Source organism: Python bivittatus, unplaced genomic scaffold (assembly GCF_059951505.1).
Source record: "Python bivittatus isolate LINGU-HERP-01145 unplaced genomic scaffold, Pbiv_v1 ctg000220_np1212, whole genome shotgun sequence".
In the NCBI taxonomy this organism is placed as follows: domain Eukaryota; kingdom Metazoa; phylum Chordata; class Lepidosauria; order Squamata; family Pythonidae; genus Python; species Python bivittatus.
The window spans coordinates 1710444-1733660 of record NW_028277048.1 but is presented as its reverse complement, the minus strand read 5'-3'; the positions used below and the strand labels follow the sequence as shown (position 1 = coordinate 1733660).

Genomic DNA, 23217 nt, shown 5'->3' with positions numbered 1-23217 from the left:
CCAATTTTGCTTCCTTCCTCATAACCTTTGAACTATAAAGGAAATACTTGGCTGTTGGTGGGAGGAGTCAAAACTAGGTTAGTGACTCTAGATTTGCTGCATTATTAATAGAGTAGAGTGAGCAAAAGCTGTTTTTCCAGAATATTGATTACGGCAGAGACAGTGCTAAGTTCCATCCAGCACAGAAACTTGAGCAATGCAGAATATGATTGGGCTATTGATGCCCAAGTAGATTCCTTGGAAGAGCACCGTCAAAAAGGATTCTGGATCATACCACCAATGCAGCCTCTAACATCTCTGCAAAAACATACAGTAAAACCTTGGATTGCGAGTAACTTGTTCTGCGAGTGTTCCGCAAGACGAGCAAACATTTCTAATAAATTTTAACTTGATAAACGAGCGATGACTTGCAATACGAGTAGTACGTGACACCGAATGTCACATGATCACAACTGAGCCAATGGTTCTCTCTCTCTCGCTGTGGGATTGTGGGTGATCGTCTCCCATGCTTGGATGCTTGGTCTCAGGCCCTCCTCTCTCTTGTCTTCCTCACACCATCCACGAAGGTTTTCAAAGGTAAGTGCAGGTTAATTTGTTTTATTTTTCTTTATATTTTGTATTTTCTTTATTATTTTGTATTCTATTACAGTATTGTAATCATTTTTATATGAATATTTTTGGGTTGTGGAACGAATCACCTGAGTTTCCATTATTTCTTATGGGGAAATTTGCTTTGATATACAAGTGCCTTGGATTACAAGCATGTTTCCAGGACGAATTATGCTCGCAAACCAAGGTTTTAGTGTAATTCCTTTTAGACGTTTAAATTTATTGTAACCTTTTCAGTCTGTTACAAACCAGAGTATTATTTAAAAAAAAAAAGCCACGAATGCAGCAAATAGCAATAGGGAAAGAAAGCTAACAGATGTGCTTATATATTTAAGGGCACTGGTTTGTCTGAGGTAAGAATAACTGAGCGCTGTAAGAAAATGTATGTTTGAGCCTTTATGAGGTCTAATTACATAGACCCACTGAAGCAGGGAGAGCCAGTTTGATGCAGTGGTGAAGGCACCAGGCTAGAAACTGGGAGACTGTGAGTTGTAGTCCCACCTTAGGCACAAAGCCAGCTGGGTGACCTTAGGCCAGTCACTCTCTCCCAGCCCTAGGAAGTGGGCAATGGCAAACCACTTCCGGAAACGTTGCCAAGGGAACTGCAGGGACTGATCTGGGCAGCTGCCAGGAGTCAAAACTGACTCAAAGGCACAATGTGTGTGTGTGTGTGCATATGTGTATACACATACGTACATACACATATACACATACATACATTCATACACAGGTATATGATAATATGGTTGTACAGTATTGGAGTAGGACAGTCATGCAAGAGGAGAAAACTTAGTGTAAAGAAGGGGGAAAAATTAAAAACAAAAAAATTGTTCAGAAAATACACCACAGCAAATCACCACTGATCATACATAACTGTTACAATACCATCTTGTAACTTTTTTGCCCTTTGGCCTTTTGTTATACATTACCTTTAGAAGCTAAATGTACTGTAATGTTTAAGAGTCTATTAATATATTTTAGTATATATATAATATCCCCTGAAATATATTCCTAAGTCCAGGACCAAGTCTTGCTATGTGTGATATGAAAGCTCCCATTTCGTTGTTGATTGTGTTTAAAAGGATCACTGTTGCCATTGCACATATGCTGGCAAGGAGCTTGTGAACAGCAATGCCAGCAAGCAATGGCTGGTGTGCATTTGGGAGGGTTGTGAGGGACCTTGTTCAAATGTGGCTTTTGCAAGGAGACATGGACCTCTCCTCCAGAGCCGTCATCATTCCACCCCACCCCCAAACCAGACATGGAACATTCAGATGGCATCTCCTTACACAGGTTCTTTTCCTCTGTTGGTCAACAGCCAACGATAGAGGAGAGTATGGGATGGAGAGAGCTAGGAAACCATAATGCAGAAGGTCTGAGCTCTGGTGAAACATTATTGTTACATTCTCCATATGTTACAGTCAGTGGCAGAATGTAAGTTTTGCATGTTCAAGGTCTGGCTATGGGGGCAGCCTTTTGAAAGATGAAAAGCTAGCAGTGCTGGATTAGGTGAATTGGCAATCTGACTCAGTTAAAAGCAACTGAATATATGATTGAATTGGAGATGGGGTTGTAGATCTTAAGAGTTAGGTGACTCTATCCATTTTGTTTTCCCCAGATTTTTCAAAGAACTAATCCAATTCTGCTTTGACCCGTTGTTTACAAATCTTTATGCATTTTCTTGCTCACTCCTTTTAATGTGTAAAAAATATGGGTTTCAGTGTGTGCATGCAGTCTGGATTCTCCACTCCATTTGGCAAGTTGAAATTTGTCTCAGTTGTAGACATATGTTTATGTGTCTAAAAATTATGATAGACCACATTTTCCCCCAATCCTACTTCGGGGGGTGGGGGGGAGAACATAAGTAAACTGCCAGCTATTGCTATAAGTAGGTTGAAGAGCAGAATTATAAGAGCAGTTATTTCCCACCATAACTGTAAGTCCTTTCATCCCTGGTTAGAATGACCATTGCATTGTACACATGAACATGCTTGTCCTATGAGAAAACTAAGGACACTGCCTTCTGCACTTTGTTGCTGCTCTTCTGCAATTCATTGGTCCAAGAGGCAGTACTGTAGAAAGATCTCTCTCCTGATATTTATGGCAGGACCCAGCCCTCCCTCCAGAGACCGCCCCAAGATTGACAAAGGGCCCTCCCACGTGAGGGTGACTGCCAATGATCGCCTCATCGGACCACTCTGAGACTCCTCCCTTCACTCCAGTTGATTGGATGGACAATGGAAGAGGGAGGTGGAAGTATGCAGAGAATGCATGGAATTCTCAAGCTCAGAGCCGTTGAAGGGGCTGTTCCTCCAAGATGCAGAGATTGTGCGGCCTGAGCTGGCATTCCTGCCTCGGGTTTGATTTATGAGGGATCCTTGAAGCAGACAGGATTGGGTGGGTTCACATTTAGTACACGCAGTTCTTTTCCCAAGCAGTAGACCAGACCTAACTCTGCTTTCTCTGTCCCTCCCTGTGATTCTTGGACATGGGCAGGTACGCTGGGTTAATCGGGTTTTGGAGTCTCTGCCTTGCAGCAGTGCAGACGGTAACACGTTATGCCTGGCTTTGAAAAATGCTGTCCTCAGCTTGGGGAAAGTTAGATTGTGTAGGTAGCTTGCTGGTTCCCCGGTGCCCTTATTCATCCAATTTCTGCCATGTTGGGGCAGCCTATTAACTTCAGTCTGAAACTCCATATCCCTTATTCTTTGGGTGAACAGTTGTTTGGCTTGGTCACATCCTAAAGAAACAAGGAATGGTACAAAAAGCCCGTATAATGCCACCTTCTGCTCTACAGCCTGTTTCCAGGGTGAAGGAAAATTATCCATTAAAACTAGAGGGGTCAGTCTGACTGGGAAGAATTGGATTTTCAGCCAATAGTTTATCCTCCTCCTGGATTGCAGGCATCCTTGTCTTGAACCTTAACTGAACATTTGCTGTTCCACTGAGTTCAGCGAGGATTGATCTCAAAAATTTTGTTTGCATCATTCTTCACATAAAGTCCTATTCATACACCATAGTGGATTTGGACCAGTGGTTTGGCTTCAAAAAGTTGAATGGATTAACTGGCCTCTGCTTGTATAAAAGAAGCACTTAGAGGCACTTGTGGACCTAAGAGCTAGCTGCACTATGTGAGTCTGGTGCACGTTCCAGGTGACTTTAGAGTGGAAAACCACCCTGAGGTATTTAAATGTGGTAACCTGCTCTAATTTTTGCCCTCCAGCTCTCCAGGATTATTGGGTGGCTCTCTTAGCAAAGTCCAGAATTTTGGATTTTTGAAAATTAAAAACCAGGTGATTTTGTCTGCAGTACCAAAATATTGCTGCTATTGCTCTTTTTAGACCTATAGGATTACAGGGCTTTATATATGCTTTATAAATTATATATATATACAGAGAGAGAGAGAGAGAGAGAGATCAGCTTTATATATATGTGGATAGAGCAGATACATAAATATAATATATTTAGTAGTCTCTATATATCTAATTTGGCCTTTGTATCTCTGAAGTTGGAAGCCAAATGCTATTCTGAACATTCTCTAGAAACAGCTTCTGTGAGGTAATATTTTATCCCTGCTCCTACAATGATTTTTTTAAGTGCCTTGCATGTACAAGATTGATAAGTATTTTGGGGCACTAAATAGGATGCTAAGAGAGCCAGTTTGGTGTTTGGCAAAATACCGAGAGAACATGAATTCTAGTCCCACCTTAAGCTCAAAGCCAGCTGGGTGACCTTGGGCCAGTCACTCTCTCTCAGCCCCAGGAAGGAGGCAAAGGCAAACCATTTTTGAAAATATTGCCAAGAAAACTGCAGGGACTAGTCCAGGCAACTGCCAGGAGTCAGCACTGACTTGAAGGGATAGAAGCAACAACAACAGAAAAGATGTTGGGGGGTGAGGACTGAAACTACAAGGGCTCAGCAAGAAAAGGAACATGATTTTTCCAGGCTTGGGAGACAAGAGCTGCCTTATTTAGGCCTGTCTTACTGAGGGCTGTACCTCTGATCTGATAGCAGAAATGCTTCCTTTCCACAGGTGAGTGGGCAGATGGTCTTCTGAGCCCGAAGAAACCTATTTTTTACTGCCATTCCGGAACACAGGTCAGATTTCTTCTGCTTCAGTGTTTCCATGTGATGAGGAGGATTGCAACAGCTGTTCCTTTGCTTTCGCCTCTCAGCTGGCACTGACACAGAAGCAAAATAATATAAGATTTTGAGTTACCAAACTTCCTTATTTCTCAGTGAAAATGTACATTTTCCTATTACAACATAAGTTTTGTTCTGAAATATATCATTGTACCTGTTTGGAATCTTTTCCTCTTTGAGATGGATAATACCCAGGAGAAGAAAGCTACCAGGGGTGGGGTGGGGAGGGGAGTTAGGTTTATGGTGCAACCATCTTTCACAGGATTTTACAGGGTGCAGATCCAATTGTCTCCCATATGGAACCCTCTCATATTTTCTTACCTCTTCTTTTTTTTTTTAATCCATGTAATCTACTGAGAGAAAGATAGAAAAGCTGTGCAGTGTCTTTTGATTGGTAATACCAGAAGTCCTGGGTCTGGAAACACCCCTGGGCAACTTAAACCTAGATAATAATGCAGCACAGTAAGCACCACACCTTTCTTTCTTGGGCAGCTATCCCAGAGACGCCGAGAACAACGTTTTTCTATATCTTATCCTGCTGAGTAAAAAAGCTTCAAAACCAGAAGCTAAATCTGGGAGATAAATCTGGGAGCGACAAGAAGGAACATTTCCTTTTTCGGTGTCCCTTCCTTTCCACCAATAGATGATGAGTAATCACATCCAGTAGCAATGCATGTAGGGCTTGTGTGTATGACTAATATTATTTCCAGGGCTGCTGAAAAATCCTTTGACAAGTTCCTTTCACAGTCCTCATGGGGATTCCAGAGTTTTAAAATCTTGGATGAAATCAGAAATTCTGAGGAAGCAGTGAGAAGTAAGGAAAGAAGAGAAGCAAATTCTCTTTCTTCTATGCCACATATTTTTACAAACAGCAAAATGCATAATTATGAAATCTCTACAGGTAGAAAGTGAGTCTATATTTCATAGATATGTGGTAGGATTGTTGCAAGACTTCTGAGTCTGCTTGCTTCTCTAGAAGATTCCCAAGCATGAAAGCAGTGTCACCCTGGCCCAGACCTGCTGTGCTGGGTGTGTTCCTCACAGCATTGTCCCTGCAGTCTGTGCTTTGTCCCCCCATCAGGAATGTGCAAGAAATGTGCATTTATACTGCATGGCTGGCTGGGGAGTTGCAGTCCACATATCTTCAAGTGGCCAAGGCTGAGAAACACTGCTGTAGAGAATAAAAGCAATATCTGGAATGAGGAGCAAGGTTAGACTCTTATTAATATACCAGAAGTAGTTGTTTTCTATTTATTAATCACATGAAAGTGGGAAAGAATTTTGGGAACAGGCCTTTGGATATGCATTTGTCATAATGAAGGAGTACATCCATGGAGCTTATTCAGTATTATATTTGTTAGCCACAGGACTCTGCTGGTTTTGTTACAAGAGATTAGTACATCTATTGCTCTAGAAAGAGACGTAGGACATTTGATTTGTTTGTTTTTTAAAGCAACTGATACAGTGCAAAGGATTCTTAGCACTGTTCTTCCACCGTTTTAGAGGGCAAGGGATGGATCCAGCCTCGTCCTTCTACTAAAAGTGGGCTCCTTCTGTTTGCAGAAAGAACCGAGGAAGAGCCCACAGTTATTTCTGTTCTAGAGTCTTTGTGTCAAAATGACAATAGCGGGGATAGGTTTTATATCACCTTGCCAATGGAGAGGCAAAGCCTGAAGATGCCATAGGTCCCCAGGGGAGAAGCTGCAGTCACTCAGGTGGTTTCTGAAGGCTGCTGTGGAAGGTCACCCATTCTTGGAAATAACTAAAGTCTAACAGTCTCCGTCCAGTGGATCCTGTTGCTGCCTGTTGCAGCCAAGTTTGTTTTGAACCATAAGAACTTTGTTCTGTTGCAGAGAAAACGCAATAGTTGTTGTGCTCCCTAGAAGTTTGCTCTGCGACAACAAAGGCTTGTTCTGTGGGCAAATGGGCAGACGAGAATCAGATGAGATCACAAATGTTGTGGTGGTCTGTCACCTGAGTATGAAGTCAGGGGTAAAGTCAGGCCTCCTCTGTTGTCAGTTCCTGCAGCTCAGACCTCTGACCTACAGGTGCCTCATAGTCCCCAAACTCCTAAGAATGGTGTCACCATTAAGTGCAGAGAAATGCATTGAATGGTACAGAAATTCAAGGCTCAGAGCTGGGCTTCTTGGGAGTAAAGTTTTTCTTGTGAGCCAGGAATTTCTCCTGAATAGACCATTCCTCCTTAGGAGCACAAGCTGTGTCTGTGAGTAGAGCTGTCTGTTACCTCTGCATAAATACCTTAGATGGAAGACAGACAAAAGCTGGAAACAAGGTCTGTTGTGGTCTTCCTTGTTGCTATGCAAGTCTAAATCCTGTTTTATTTGGTGAGTTGCTTCTGCATTTCAGTCTGCCTTTTGATTGTTCTTTAGACTTGACCCTCTGAATATCTGGTATTTTGTAGTTTTGAATCTGGATTGAATTTGGAGTACTGTAACCCAAATCTTTTCTCTTCCCTGCAGATGGCTTCTGACCGCCTGCTTTATGTTCTTTGCTTGCACCCTTGGACCCATTATCCATGACTCAGAATGCCTTTGTGCAAAAGCAGAGCAGATATTACTATATATTAAAATAAATGTCCAGCTTTAGTTGAATTATTAACAGATAATTCACAGGGAATGATGCTGAAAGGTTATCCATAATGACTTCTTGCACCACATATACCTGAAGGTTGTTTTGTAGAAGCAACTAGATTGTGCTGGAGCAATCTGACATCTGCAGTGCATTACTTCCATACAATTCTGTTTCTCTTGCTTTTGTTTTTGTTATTTTTGTGTTTTGTGTTTTTTGTCTTCCAGGTCACAGTTGAACCATGGAGCAGGAAGGTAACTAATGCAACAAATGATGTGCAAAGAAGGCACAGGAGAGGGGCTTAAGTAGGGCACATTCTAGGGGGCAATTCCAGTGGGTATTCTGTCCCCCCCAATTATGCAATAGTATAAATGCCAGCATCAAACGAAGATGAGTTAAGCTTTCCCTGATCAAAAACCTATGAAAAAATAATATCTGAAAAGAAGGTTCAGTACTGAAAGCCATATACAAGTAGGACATATTTTTTAAGTGCTTACATCAGGTTAATGAGTGTTTTAAAACTCCAGGGCAAGGAAATTTATCTGTGAAAGAAATGAAACCAGAATGGTTTTTATTAAAAACAAAAGGTTCTTGGTCATGAAGATCAAAAACTATATAAAATAATATTAATTACTGTGACTTTTATCCCACGTCAGTCAAAAAACTTTAAGTGGTTGATAAAGTCCAGCAATATAATCTAAAAATAAACAAATAGAACACAATACACCAACAGAATTAAATTTACAGTTCCATATTAGTGACCATGATCTTTTCTCATTGCCAGGAGATGAGGGTCCCCGAAGGACCTTTGGAAAAGCCAGGGCTTAACCAACTTCTTCTATGTTAGAAGGGATAGAGGCTGTCTCACTTCAGAGGGTGAATCGATCCAGAGGAGAGTAGCCCCCATAGGAAACACTTACTTCTGAATTCCCTTCCACTGAACATCACAATGGCTGGAGACAGACAGCTTACATGAATTGGGTGAGCAGATTATACCTGGAGTAGACAGACAGTCTCAAAGATATCCAGATTCCAAGCCTTAGAGGTAATCACCAGCCCCTTAAATTGCATCCAGAAATGAAGGGGCAACCTGTGCAGCTCCCTCAGTAGAGATAGAATATGACAGTTATCTGTTTCTTCTGTGACCAAGTGGACAGCTGCATTCTCTACCAGCTGAAGTTTCCAGGTGGTCATCAAGGCTAGTTCCATGTAAAGCGAATTACAGTGGTTCAGTCAAGGAAACACCTGCTCCAAGAAAGGTATACCAGCCAAACTACACTTCTCCTGGCCACAGTTTACACCTGCTCTTCCAGCCAGAGATATCTTGAGGAACATTTCCAGATGATGAGCCTGCACTTTCAGGGGAGCACAACCCCATCCAGGCCAAAGTCGATACTGTACTAGAATCAGCTGGCTTCTCAGCTAACAATGATTCTCTGGAATCTGTCTGCCAGAGGTATGCCTATAGAGAGCATTTATTAAGAGATCCCATCCTCTGCAAAGGGCAGCAGAGATGAGTATTCTCCATGGGAATTCCTCTCCTGTAGAACCAATTACCTTTAGAGTTAAGAACTGCATCCTAACATTTATATTCAGAAAGTTGTTAAAAATGTTTTTTTTTCCAACAGGCATTAGAATAAAGATGTCATAACTAGATACCAAGATATTTATGATGCTTTTTATTATGATTGTATGCATATTAGAAAAGTGAGACTTTAATTTTGTCCCATTACATCTGGCAACAAAGCAGACAGACTTGTTAATGATTCATACATCCGAGCCAGGAGTCCATAATACTTGTACCCTGAACATGCAGGGCCATCTGCTGTCAGGAACGCCTCTTGCAATGGGAAAGATGAACATGTGCATTTGAGCTCTCAAGGGGACCTGTCAAGTCCTCTATTTCTTGTTTGGATGGTTGGAAAATAATGCTGTCTGCCCTTTTTTCCTACTTGATGCACCCTACTTGTTTTGACCAGGGTCATTATATTTTGGACACGATATGGGAAGACCTAGCTCTCTTGAGAAGTCTATAATACTGAGAAAGGTAGAAGGACAGAGAAAAAGAGGACACTCGCAGAAGGGTGGATGGACTTAGTTACAATAGAAATAGATGGACTATTAGAAGACCTGAAGAGCCAGGTTGGAGACAGATTATCCTGGTGAAGATCTATCTGTAGGTGGTTGCTAAGAGTCAACACTGACTTGATGGGACATAATCATCAAGCATCTGTTTTGGACCTCATGGCCTTCTAGGTTAGAAATGTATACATTCCTTGCATTCTCTTGTCATTTTTACCCTTCTTGAAACTCAAGACAAAAACCACTCTTCCTTAAAACAGAACTAATAAAAGAGCAGCAACACAGAATCTCATGCGCTTTCTAAGCTGATCACCCCTTTCTTAAACAGTTTTCCCCAGTTCTAGCAACTTGCAAAGGTACTAGGCTAGAAATCATGTCCCTAGACAGCATAACAGTAGGCTAGGTGGACATGAGGAAAATTGGGGGAGGCTGAACAAGTTTTGGTGGACCACAATTCACTTTTAGATGTCTGGAACCAGGGCGGCCCCCTAGTGACCAGAAGGGAAATTGCATGGTGGAATGCAGAGTGCTTTTCTTCATGGCTGCATTAAATGTTATCTTCCAATCCTTGATGGGCAGCCAAGCATAAATTTTGTTGCCCTGACTGTTGAACTTCTGTCTCAGTACAGTGACAAGACTGGTGAGTGGTGCTGTCCCAACAGATTTAATGTGGGACAAATTAAGGAAAACGACATAAAGATTTCTATGACTTTGTTTCCCCTCCCACCAAAGGGTTACATGCTAGGGGAAAATCCTCCACCAGGACTTCTCCTTAACATGCGGTGGAGTGAGTAGATGGCTCCTGGAACAGAGGGATTAGCTACCTTTCAGGTTGCTTAAAGGACTTGGGCTATTTTTGGACACAGGTCCAGCATCTTTTGAAAGAATGCTAAATCTGTATCCAAAAACAGCTCAGCTGACAGGTCGCAGAGGAAGGCCACAGGATGAAATGAGAGGGAAGGATCTACAAGTGCTTCAAGGGAATTAAAGGGCTAGCAGTGAATGGCAATGGCTGGCATCCGGAAATACTCCATGGAGTAAGCAAAATGGCACTGCCCCCTCCCCAAGGTAATCAAAAGTGCCTACAGTTATGGCCATGCAAAATCCCTCATTGGGAAACCTGTAAATGCACTAATAAGTGGCAGAACCAGTTTCCTGCAGCCAGCAGAACTGGGCTCTTGTGATTCAAATCAGCCTTATCTGCAGCACGGGGCTAGTGGGACCTCCAGAGCGTGCCTATCTTGTTTCCTAAATGTAAATCTGGCACTCTTTCCACAGAGCACCAAATCTGTTTCTGATAAAAACAGGGCTGGCACTCTTTTAAGAAGGGGCTAACCCTGTGTGTCCAAGAAGCCCCTGAAGTCCTGACAAGTGGATCGCTATTTAGCAAGTCGTGATGATATAACAGTACAATGAGCCAGCCACATTTGACTGCATGACAACATAATTTATAGCAAAGAAGCCAGTGCCTTGCCTCATTTGAAACTGGTGTGGGGAAGAAAGATATATTGTTCTTGCGGTGGCCAGCTTTGGAAGCAGAAACACCTATCCAATTATTTTGCCCAAAGCTATTACTACTATTGCCTGCATGGAAAATCTGGAAAAGTTGGAAATTTCATGAATGCTTGGCTGTCAATTTCCTGAAAGAGAACCTGAGTGAGAAAACTAACTCTGGCAGGATGATTCAGTTCTGAAGAGGTCTTCTGAACGATGCCACTGTGGCCATTTCACCATGTGACACCTGGAGAGCCTTTAAGAGTGATGCCTACAGGTGGGCTGGTAGGGGCAATAGTGGGAACACTGGCGCTACGACTGGGGAAGGAGGCTTCAGAGACAGCTCAATGGGAGGAGCAGGTTCTTCTCCTTCCAGCAGGGGTACTTCTTCCTTTCCCATGTCCATGGACCTTGCTTCCCAAATGCCACGCAAGTGGTCCATTTCCTGGGATTTTATTAATGGAGGACAATTTTTTTAAAAAAATAGCCAATGTATGTAAAACTTTCTCCATCTTGATTAAAGACAGAGGACGCCTTTTAAACCGCTTTTTATTTCCATCCTTTCTTTCCTTGTGTTTTAAAAGCTTTTTTAAATTTCTAAAATAGAAACTTCTTTTTAATCTGATGATTTTTTAAAAATGCAAGTACACGGTTATAGAAGAAAGAGTGGTCCGAGCATTTAATGAAAGGCCAGGGCTCAATCATGCTGGTGGTTTGGATAACCAGTGCCTCAAAGAGGAAACCCTAACATACCATGTGCTTTTCTCTCCCTACGTGGATGAACACTGCTATTATAATGAGGAATAGTGTGATTCTGAGTGCTTTGTGAAACCACGTTGTAATTTCAGTTCCAATTGCAGCTCAACATAGCAGATCAACGCCTCAACTGTAACAAAAGGATTATGGTACGAAAACAACTTCAATCCTATTTCAGTTCATATTTTGCTGTAAACGTTCTGTCCCATCTCTCTGAAGCTACGTAAGAGCCAAGTCAGCTTTTGCATAATTTTCTACGGGAATACCATCTGTACAGCAGACAAACTCATGAGTTCTGCACTGTATCCTTGAGCTGCTTGTTTCCCATATGCAAACCAGCTGGGATCAAAGGTGGGTTAAGAAATCCCTTTCCAGGGATTTCAAATGCCTTCCTCCATTTCGGCCATGGGGATCACATTTCCCACAGCCCCGGATTGGGGAAATCCACTGTGAAAAAAAGGAAAAGTGCTTGGGCTCGCAGGGGAAAGTAGCAGAAAGCCGGTCAATTTCATCTAATTAAAAACAACTAACAAGCAAACAAACAAACAAGCCGGCATTTTATTGTTTCATCAATAAACTCATTTTTTAAAAAGCCCAGTTTTTCACCATACCAAAGGCACGTGGATGTGAAAGCATCAGGGTCGTGGAGGACAGTGACTGGGGGTTGGGGGAGGTATTCCTGCCCTGTGCCAGTAGCTAAGGGGGCAGGGGTCCTTGAGAACAGTGAAACGGAGCACGGCAGGCAGCGTCTCTTGAACTGGCACGAATGAAAAAAAGCTACTCTTTAGGACACGCAGCGGAAAAAGGACAGGAGGAGGTGGCCTTCCTGGAGGGATGGGAGCAGGTGAAGGACAACATTGTGCGTTCCTGCTCTCGGAAATGGTTAGTGCTTGCCCTGAGGCCAGCTGGTCATATGGATCAGCCCTGAGTGAGTAGTCTGCTTGATGCAAGGATAAAGACCCCTTTTCTCAGTGCATCGTGCAGGGGACAGTGACAGACTGTAAGGGCAGGGTCAGGGCTTCCCAGAGTGGCTAATGCCACTTCATCAACCCCACCCCTCACATCCCCTGGCCCAGGTGGGCTTACAAAGGCAGGACAAAGAAACTGTCAAAATTTTCTGGTGGAAGAAGGCAGCACTTTACACCTTTTAGGTAACCATTTCAAGAAAACAAGGAAAATTAGTCACCCTGCAGGACATTCTCTTTCATTTTTGCTTTGAGATTTTCTGGTCATAGAAGCAGCTATTGCCCAATACTTGCAAGGCTGACCTACGTACTGCAGGTTATATACACCCTTATGTATAGAAGCAGCAGCATCAGGGAACGGAGGCAGAGATGCAGCCTCAGGGCTCCTCCGCCCAGCTGCCCTGATGTGCTTCTTCCACCCAGGAGGAAGGTATGCCGGCGGAGGAGTCACTGCCCCAAAGCCTGCCTTTCCCCAAGCCTCAGGAGTGTTGCTGCTTTCCCAGAAAGGGGGTGACTTTTGAGGCAGTTTGTTGGACTTTTTGGAGAGGGGGAACCCAATAGCAGCACAACGGAGCTCTAGACTGCAGGCTGGTAATATAAATATACTTCGTCCTGCTAACAGTCTGTGCAGGAGGAAAGCATGTGAGGAGTGGGCTTGGGAGGAGACGGTGAACTTGACAAGGCTTGGGGAAGGCATCTTTCCACCCAGCTACCTCTGCAGTCACTCCAGGAAAAATTGCATAGGCAGCTGCGGGTTTCCGCTTGCCGGCTCCTGACAGGGGCACCTGTTCTCACCCTGGTAGTGTGCCTCCTTCAACAACCCTGTGTGACGCAGAGCACAGCAATGGAAAGTGCATCCCCTACAGCACACACACATTTGCCTTCTCTTGCAGTACCCTGCAGGGCAGAAGTGGTGAGGTGGGGTTGCACCTCTTCCTTTAGTTCCAAGCAGCTGGGAGGGGAATGGCAGGAACAGAAGCCCCTCCCTGCCCCTGGAACCACCTGACTGCCCAGAAGGGAAAGTCCTGGCTCCTCCCCACCTCATTCTCATCTCCATATGTAAACTTGGGACTTCAGGATTGGAGTATTCACCACCACAAAATAGCATGCTGGGGGAGAGGGAAGAGGGGAAGGAAAGGGAAGAGCAAAGTTACACTGAAGAAAATTTCCTGCTTACCAATGGAGTATCAACCTCACTGAAGACCCTCCTTTGGTCCACTATGGGGGCACTATTTCCCTGACCAAGCCAGTAGTACAGAAAAGGAGAAGTGCACAAGAAAGGTGTCTGGCCTCTCTGGCAGCCACAGTACACAGCCATGGAGATACGGAGTCATCTAGCCAGATTTTTTTTTGGTGGGGGTGTCTGTGTGTCCTCAGCCAGCCAACTGGAGGACCACACATTTCCAAGCTCTGGAGATGCTTCCTCCATGGGCTGGAGATTATCTGGAAGGGAGATTTTCTTCCATTTTCTCAGGGAAAACATTTTCAAGCCAAGTCATCAGGAATCAGCGTCAGCCTGCTCCAGTATCAGGCTGACACTGCGAAGGATGCTCCACTGTGAGGATATGTCCCTAGCAAGTGGTAAATGGGGTATCTTTAAGTTGGAGCAAGGAATATGTGTGAATAAACTATAAGGTAGGGATGGATTGGAAGCTGCAGCAATGGTTGAATAGCATTGGGAACTAAGTAGAGCAGTGTTTCTCAACCTTGGCAGCTTGAAGATGTGTGGACTTCAACTCCCAGAATTCCTCAGCCAACATGCTGGCTGGGGAATTCTGGAAGTTGAAGTCCACACATCTTCAAGTTGCCAAGGTTGAGAAACACTGAAGCAGAGGATGTAAAGCACAGGAGGTTGTGGCACAGGACCCGTTCGAGCAATGCTTGTCAATAGAAGACACATTTTTCCATTATCTGAGTTCTCTGCAAAGCATCCATGGGGCAGGGTTTTATACAGGATCTGCAAAGGAAGAGCCTGCTTTGGACTCAGGGATGCCGAGGCATGCGACTCTCCCATTGTCAGTCCTATTTACCCACACGGGCCCTGAAAGTTGCTGCAGTGCTGTGACGGCCTATGCTCGATACCCCAGCATCTGGCTAACAGCGCGGAAAAGCTGGTCGTGGTCCCTTTCCATTCTGGAGAGCTGCTGCTCCTGCAAGACACATGCTAGAGAGAGTCAGTCATATCGCACCACTTTTTAATCTAAAGCAAGTTAGTCCCCAGGAAATCGCGCTGCCACCTCTATGTGCCTAACAGGCCTGATAGTGCCTAACGCGGAGAAGTCTTATATGAATAACTTATATAACTTATATAATGTGAAGAAGTTTCTTCTTGAAACTCTCTCTGGAATACAGTACTGTAATGGCATCTGCAAGGGCAGAGCCAAAAAAAGCAGGATGGTGAGTGTCACAGTGCCAACCCTACCCCTTTTGTCAATACACGTAAAAAGGGCCGGGGCTTTTTGACCCCTGCCCTTCCACAACACTGCCACCCAGGTGGGATGTAGGCGCTGGCTTTCTACCTATTTTTTGTATTTCAGAACTTTCTTTCTGTGACTTCTATGACACATCTCAACAGCCTTTACATAGATTGGACCCCCTTCTCCAGGAATACAAAAAGCTCCCTTCAACATTGGGAGCATGGAGCCCATATGAACATTCAAATGGATCAAAACCCCTGTCTATCCCAACCAGGGACAACTGGGGACAAGGGGAAAGAGACAAAATGTCAAGATGGTGGCTTCAACTGAGCACATATAAAAGAGGCAGGACTTTGATTCCTTGGTTGCAGATGCCATCTAGCCATATTTGACACACACCCCATGGATGCCTCTGCTCCCAACTAATAATTCATATTTCATCTTAATGAAACAAGAAGTGTGAGAATTGCCCATTGGAGTAAGTTCTTCCTTCACTACATGAGATACTGCTATTTCCAGAGTATACATTAACTTTCTGCCTGCTCCTCTTACCACCCCAGAACCACTGTTGAGCAAAGATCTCTCTTCTTTTTTCTCTCCTTAACCATTACGTTGTCCAAGGACTGGGAATGGCTCTGGAGGGCTCTTACCAGATGTTTGGCCTTCTCCTCACTCACTCGCAGCTTCTCATGATCCTTCTTCCAGCTGGCCTCTACGCTGGACACCCTGATGAAACAGAGGAGTCAACTCTCCTACAGATCTGACCCCAGATGGATGTGGTTTCAACCTCCCTCCACATTCCCTTGCTGGCTGGGGAATTCCAGGAGCTGAAGTCCACACATCTTCAAGTGGCCAAGGGTGAGAAACGCTGCTCTAGATGCTTAATTCAGCCTATATGAGAATTATTCCCAGTGGCACAGCCAACGAGGTACCTCATCAACTTTGTTTTCCATTGCAAGGATTGTACTGCCATGTTTACTTGTTTTTTTTCAACCCAGCAGAAGACTTCAGCAGTGGATCATAGCTCAGAGCAGCTGGCCTTGCTGTGGGAAATGGCAGGAAAGATCAGGCCACGGGTGCCTACCTCACTGCATGAGCCCCAGCAGTTTTTTACTTCCTGCTAGGCTCCTTAGCATAAGTGGGTTGGGCCCCAACTACGCCCTGCTGGATTCCCAGACAGGAAACTTGGGCTGTTCCCTTCCTTAGCTCCTGCCATGGGATCTGCATTGCCTGACAATCTGGTACTCAGACTGTGGATAGGATGAAAATTCCCATGGGACTAGCAGTGCCCCCCACCCCCACCCCCAGCATTTGACAGGTGCTACATATACATATATATCAAAGTGTCTCGCCTCCTCTTGCTGGCTTCTCCTACCTGCTGCTGAGCTGGACCAGGCAGTTTTCTGTCTCTTCCAGCCTCTTGCCAAGCACCTCTTCTCGTTCTTGAAATCTGGCCTGCTCCTGCAGCAGCACTTGATTCTGAGCAGACAGTGACTTCACCTGCTCCTCCAGGAACTGCTGCTGCTCCCTGGCTGAACTCAGCTTCATTTGGAGCACCTCCATCCGCCTCGCATACTGGGGTGGGGGGAGAAGGGAAGGGTCAGTACGGAAGCTTTCCTAGGAAGAGCACTCCTGGGCTGCTCTGCAAAGGGGGGCGGGGGAGAAGGGCAAGGGCTCAAGGCTAAGACAGTGCAGGAAAGCTAGGCAGGAGCCAGAGAAGAGCTGGATAATGGGATTTTTTAGTCTCTTCTCATTATAATTGGGGAAGACTCTGGATTCTGAAGCCTTAAGAAAGTACTGGCTTCAGCTGACAAGATAGCTTCGGTAATAAAGATTTTCTGGGGCAAGGGAGAAAAGCCCCCATTTTCCCCATTCAAAGAAGCAGGACAGCTACACATTTAGACTGTGTTGACCCATTGTAAAATTAAAGCTTTGAGGCTTCTCTTTCCTAGTTTCATCTTCCCCCGATTAGGGGGAAGATCTGCAGTATAACATTCCAGATGTTGCTTCTATGTGAAGTTTCCCTAGTGAATCAAAATGGCTCCCACTAGCTGTGGTTTGAACAGATGTTTGTTACTGTTGTTGTTATGATTCCTAACAACAACAGGAAAATATTTGTTTCACTTCTTCCCCGCTACAAAACTACAGGGGAAGAATTGGGAAATGTAAACAGCTAGAAGAATGATCTGCAAAGCACTGCAAAGTGTGTCTTCTCCATTCCCTGTATTGTCCAGTGCAACATGTCAACTGCCCATTACATAGGAGTCTCAGTTACATACCTGTGAATGCATAGCTAGGTCTCTGATACAGTGTCTTTCAGGAAAAGTAACCTGCAGCAGACTGCTATTTTTCAATGTTGTTTTACAACCTGTGGATATTGACCCACCGAGTTTAGGCTCATTGATCAAGCATCTACAAAGAGGATGAGCCACCCAGAGTCATATAAGCGAGATGGGCAGCTATATAGATTGAAATAATAAATAAATAAATGGTGGTCATTCATTACATTTCTGGAATGACCTAAGTCCTTTAAAAGCATTACTTCTACTAGATGCATGTATGCAACTTTCAGTGCCGTACATTCTCTTCCATCATTTTTTTTGTGGATTTCTAATTAAGATTAACCCTAGACAGAATCCTAGCATGTGGGTGATCCTCTGAGGAGAATCCTCCTATACCTGTTCCAGGGGTTGCATGGTGTACAGGCAGTTTTGCATTGCTGATGCATCCTCAGAATGTCGTAACCAAGGCACCGACGGTTTCTGGGGCAGCGATACACAGGGGTGGAGCTTTGAGCCCCGCTGGAGCAGAAAAACGTTATTTGGTGAGTTTTAAGGAGGCCATGAATCACAGAAATAATTACAGAGACATGGAAATAGTTCAACCCACTTCCAGTACAGAATGTCCAATAAATGGAACCTTCATGCTGGAAAACCAGGAGGAAGATAAGGAAACCATCCGAGGTGGTTCAGAGCCCAGATGGAGAAATGTTGAGGAAGTCTGAATAGTGGACTTGACCACATCTTCTCTGTAGAACTGGAGAGAGAGACTGCCCAGTCTTCTCGTGGAAAAGGCCTTCCTTTCTGTTACCTCAGCAGCTTTCCAGGAAATTGCAACTGGACTAAAGGGAGTTGTAGGCAATCAAGACCACATTTAAATACAGAAGTTGAGTGGCCCAGTCTAGATCTCGGCTTACCTGGGTCGCCTTGTTGCTGTCACCATTGTACAGAGAGGAGTCATAAGGCTGAGGGCTGCTGTCCTGTTTGTCAGCCACACGCTCTGTGCTGTTCTGCTTGCGAAGACGTCGAGATGCCTTGCTCTGGGTTGGGACGCTCTGGGTACGCTGTACTTTGCTCCTGTTTTTGGTTTGATGTAAAGGAGTCAGTAGCTCTTCCTTGCCTCTGTTCTTCTGGATGCTGGTCATGGACTGGCTCTTGATCAGAGGGCTGTATTTGCTCAGATCCCGTGGTGGCACAAACCCTAGTTTCTGTTTTTCAGTGTGTCTGAAACACAAAGAATGAGGGGTCAACTGTGCAAAAGACATAATAATTCAGAGCAATGCTGGTCATCTCAATTCCAGACTGAGTCTTCAGACCTAAACTTGTCTCACATCTACATATCCTTATGTTGTGATGCATACATTTCTAAAGTGTCTCCATCCCATTTTCTTAGCCCAGAGTACTTTTAGGGCAATTTCTGTGTGCTATCAAACTATGGGCATAGCCAGATGGCCACATTAAAGTGCAACCCACCAGTCCTTTAGCTGGCAGAAAAAAATTGCTGTCCTGCCAGCGAAGCCCTATTCTGCTATAGTAACAAAGTTCAAGAGTGGTATTGTCTTTATAGTTTTAATGCAGGACAACAAGGAAAGGGAATGATGGATTCCCCCAGCATGGTTTCCCCTCTCTCCATGTGTCACCTGCCAGCTGGAAAAACAGCCACCCATCACTCTCCTTCACATGTGGTGGGGTGGAACAGGTAAGTGTTAGACAAGTGCTTTGAACAGCAGATTTGCCATCTGTCAAGTTGCCAGATGGGTCACAGATACTACAGAGCTACTCCACATCTGTGACCTGTCAGGCTAATTTTGAACACAACTCTAGTGGTTTTTTTGGAAGGCTGGGCTAACAAATGCAGATGAGGGCATGGGGGGAACCAGGTCAGAGCAAGTGATAAAGAAGGGAGTTCCATCCTCCATTAATGCTACAAGGTGGCCATGACCATAGCACAAAGAGGTAAGCCATTGGAGTAGGCCAAAGAGCACCCCTTCCCCAAAGAAATAAAAAGGGCGGGGGGACAAGTGCCATATGAAATTTCTTGTCAGCTCCCACAGGACCGCACATCACCTTTGCTGCTGCCATTCATTACCTCTCTTCCATGTGAGGCCCAGGAAGGATGGAGACAGGCACAGGGGTTCCCTCTTGGATGGCCTGGAGGATTGCTGGCAGAGGCTGCAGTCTCTCCTGTGTCCGCTTGTAAAGAGAAGAGCAGAAAGGGTCCACATAAAGAATGTGGCCAGACTGATGGTAAAAATTGCTCTCAATCTGGCCAAAGGCTGATCCATTTCCTATCTTTTGCATTTATGCATTTACACTCATATATACTTATTTACTTATGCTGTATATTTAAACCCACACACACAAACTTGAACAAACTTTAAAAAGTGTATCCTGCCTTGGGCAATTTGCCTGTAAAATGGCCTTTCCTCCCTTCCTCCCTCTCTTGTAAACTTTACTACAGATACCCTGTCCTCACAGTTGACCCCAGCAGCATACGGACGCATGTCCTCCTCAGATGAAGCGGGACCATCTTTGGCAATCTCCCAGCTACTACAAAAATAGCTGGAAGGCGGTGAGTTTCTGATTTTTTAAAAACTATTTGAAAAAAGTAAATACATCTTAGAGGACTAATCAGGGTCAGCATCACCACGGAGGGCAGTTGAGGAGAGTTATCCACCTCCACCCATCTTCCCCCATTCTAGAGCCACATTGGGGTAGAAGAGAAATGGAATTCCTGGAGCAGTTCCAAGGCTACGGGGAAGCACTTCCTGTAGGCGACTCATTCTCGGTTATCCCTCTACTCCAGGGTTTCTCAACCTTGGCAACTTTAAGACGTGTGAACTTCAACTCCCAGAATTCCCCAGCCAGCATATGCTGGCTGGGGAATTCTGGGAGTTGAAGTCCACACGTCTTAAAGTTGCCAAGGTTAAGAAACTTTGCTCTACTCTCAGTTTGCATGACATGGCTGGCTGGGGGAGGTTAGTTTAGGTCCCAAGGCTGTTTTAATGAATTCCCTGTAACCTGGTGTTGACTTGGTGTTTCTGTCAGGCCCAACCCAAGAACAACGGTGAAACAGTCCAGTTGAGTAAAGTTCCTTTATTTGCTTACACCTTATAGACAGAATCTTGCCAGACTAAATCTATATTACTGCAACAAGTGGATACACCCTGGGAGATTCTAGGGAGTGGCTATCCTGAACCTCTTGCTTTCCACACTCCCTCTGTGGACTGTGCTGTCTTTTGTCTCCTTTCCCCTCCTGGAATGCGCCCCCTCCTTCCAGATAGCCTTGATCTCCCACAGTTTCCCCAACATATTAAGTTGCCCTTTATCCAATTAAGCATCTCGTGCAGGCACAGCCAAACACTAGCTTTTTCTTCTCTCATGCATCCGGTGTTCCTAAATTCACTGCTGGGTCTTCTGTTTTCCCTTCCTCTGATCCCATTTGCATGATTACTATACTTTATTACTATATGGAATAAAGTTCCTGGTGTGCAACAGGCAGACAACAAGGGCTCAAAGCCAACCCCAGAAGATTTTGACAACAACATTTGAGACAATAGTTGGTGGCTTGAGCTTTAAATTTTAACACCTGTTTCTGTCTTGTTTCCATAGGTGAACAAATCCAGCCATTGTAGATGATGTGAAAATGCTTGTGTGGCATCCCGCCACTAGGGGGCAAGCTAGTCTATCAAGTGAGAATCCCCCCCCCCCCTCCCCAGGAGTAGCTGGTACCTGTTCCAGAGCAGAGAAGATGTTACAGAGCAGAGAGTGAAGGATGGACAATTCCAGGGCCAGGTCAATAGAGTCATCATAGGCACTCAACGGTATGGTACTACCAGGGCTTGAAACACTGCTGAGAAATGATGTCATGGTATCCCAGTTGTGCTCGAGAAACTCATTCATGAAACTCATATAGGCCTCCTTTTCCCCAAACCTATGAGAAATGAAATATCATATCAGTGCCACTGAGGGAGGTTTGACTGAGCCCTCTAGATCAGACATCAATCCCTTTTGCCACTGGCCAGATGAAGAACTTACCCACTTCCTGCTGGGACAATCCATTTCATCTTCCTGGCTGGGGAAGTCAATTGATCCCCCTGGCCCCCAGACCACCAATGCAATGCCACTGGCTAATATAAAGCTGCCCAATTCTTGTCTTCTGGTCCAATAATTGGACCATGAGACCTTCCCTGTGCTTTCAGCTTGACTCCCACCTTCTCCTGAGCAGATGGTGCCATGGGCCCAGCACCATGCCAGGGGAAAATATCCTGCATACTTTCAAGTTTGAGAGCTCAGAGCCAGCCTGAAGTCTCATAATAAGGTTTGGAAGCCTTGGCTACAGGTAAGGCTTTACAGAAAGGCTCAGAGGGCATCTAAGTTCTCTCTCTTTTTCCAAGGCATTGTGATGGCCCTGGATTTGGGCTGAGAACAGTTTGGTTCCCAGTCCTGCCATATAGTCATTGGCTACACAACTTCTCTCTTTGTTCTTTATCTGTAAAATAGGCTTAAAAAGTGATCTAGTTCAGGGTTTTTGAAGCTCTGTTCTGCAGAATCTGGGGGTTCCATGGTGGGTGGCGGAGTTCACTCAAAGGCAGCCAGGGCATCCACAGTGGAAAGGGCAGAACTCATTCCCCCCCCACCACACACACACACACACACACACACACACAAACCACAGCCTCTATTTTGTGGATCAGGAGTTCCAGACTGTTTTTTAATTAATAGATTCTGTGGCTGAAAACATTTGAAAACCCTGATTTAGTTCCCCATAAGGCCACTGCAAACATAAGAAGAACCCAGCTGATCAGACTAAAATCCTATCTAGTCAGCACATCTTATTGCCGGGCCAACCAGATGTCAGTGGGAAGCCCCCAAAGCAAGGCACAAATGTAGCACATCTGTTTTTCTGGTTCTGAGGTTCTGCTACCCTACATTCTGGTATGTGGCAGGTGCTATTTTTTCCTCTCCCAACAGCTCTTATGTAGATTTGAAGGACATTAGAGAAATTCATGGACAATGAGGCCAATTATAGCTATCAATATGGATCAACTGGAAGAAAAAATATCATTATGACTGCACTCATAACTCAGTCACATGGAGACCTTAGCATAGCTCTGCAAAGGTTCAGGCGTATAGATTTAGGCTATTGTACATTATATCATTATTAACATGTGGGAGACCTCAAAGATACTGGTTGCCAATGAGCAACTTCTTATTAAAAGGAGAGAAAAAATGGGGATATCATTCTCCTTGTAATTATTTTCCCTACATCCCCCCTTTAAAAAAGAAGTGTTTTCCTGAAGATATTAGTTATGATATTCTTCTAAACTGCATTTTGTTATGTTGTCCATTACGTTGAACCCTAAGCATATTTTTACCTTTGCACCGTTCCAGACAGTTGTAAAGGCTGCTGCCTGCAAGTGCCTTTTCAAACTCTGTTCCTCCTTTCACACCTTCTGCATGTGCATACCGAAGCACATAATGTTGTTGCTCTGATTATCAGTGGGCTCCTTTCCTTTCCTTGGGACAGATTAGTTTATACCTGACGTCAACTTCGAGAACCCTGAGCCAGGGACCTGGTTACTTACGTGGTGAAATTGGCTAGATTCTGAATAACCTTGGCCACCAGGGTGAGGGTGCGGGAGGTGGTGTCATCGGGGTATTTCTGCGTGAGGCCGAAAAGGCTGGGGGACATAATGGCCGGGCAAAGGAAGCGTAAGAATAGAGAAGCAGAGACGAGTCGCTGGCCAATGTCCACCTTTCCCCGCAACTGGCACTCTTCTTGCCAGGCTGTGAAGATTTCACTCAGCTCGGCTGGAAAGGAGCTGCAGAGAGAAGGAAGATGGCGGGCTGAAAGCAGTCCTAAAGGCATACCACAGATCC

The 23217-nt window shown here is 44.7% G+C and overlaps 1 protein-coding gene across 1 annotated transcript in view; it reads right to left on the bottom strand.

Annotated features, from left to right (window-relative positions):
- Window positions 1-9545: 9545 nt before the first annotated feature.
- RASAL3 (RAS protein activator like 3) overlaps window positions 9546-23217 on the bottom strand; it is a 34920-nt gene continuing 21248 nt past the window's right edge. Inside the window, exons 12-19 of the mRNA XM_088137616.1 lie at window positions 22923-23159; window positions 21067-21268; window positions 19424-19527; window positions 18252-18558; window positions 17734-17856; window positions 16431-16630; window positions 15706-15781; window positions 9546-14788 (exon numbers count right to left, since the gene is read on the bottom strand). Of these exons, the coding sequence (XP_087993742.1) occupies window positions 14708-14788; window positions 15706-15781; window positions 16431-16630; window positions 17734-17856; window positions 18252-18558; window positions 19424-19527; window positions 21067-21268; window positions 22923-23159 (1330 nt within the window). The 3' untranslated portion in view covers window positions 9546-14707. The remainder of the gene's footprint in view (window positions 14789-15705; window positions 15782-16430; window positions 16631-17733; window positions 17857-18251; window positions 18559-19423; window positions 19528-21066; window positions 21269-22922; window positions 23160-23217) is intronic.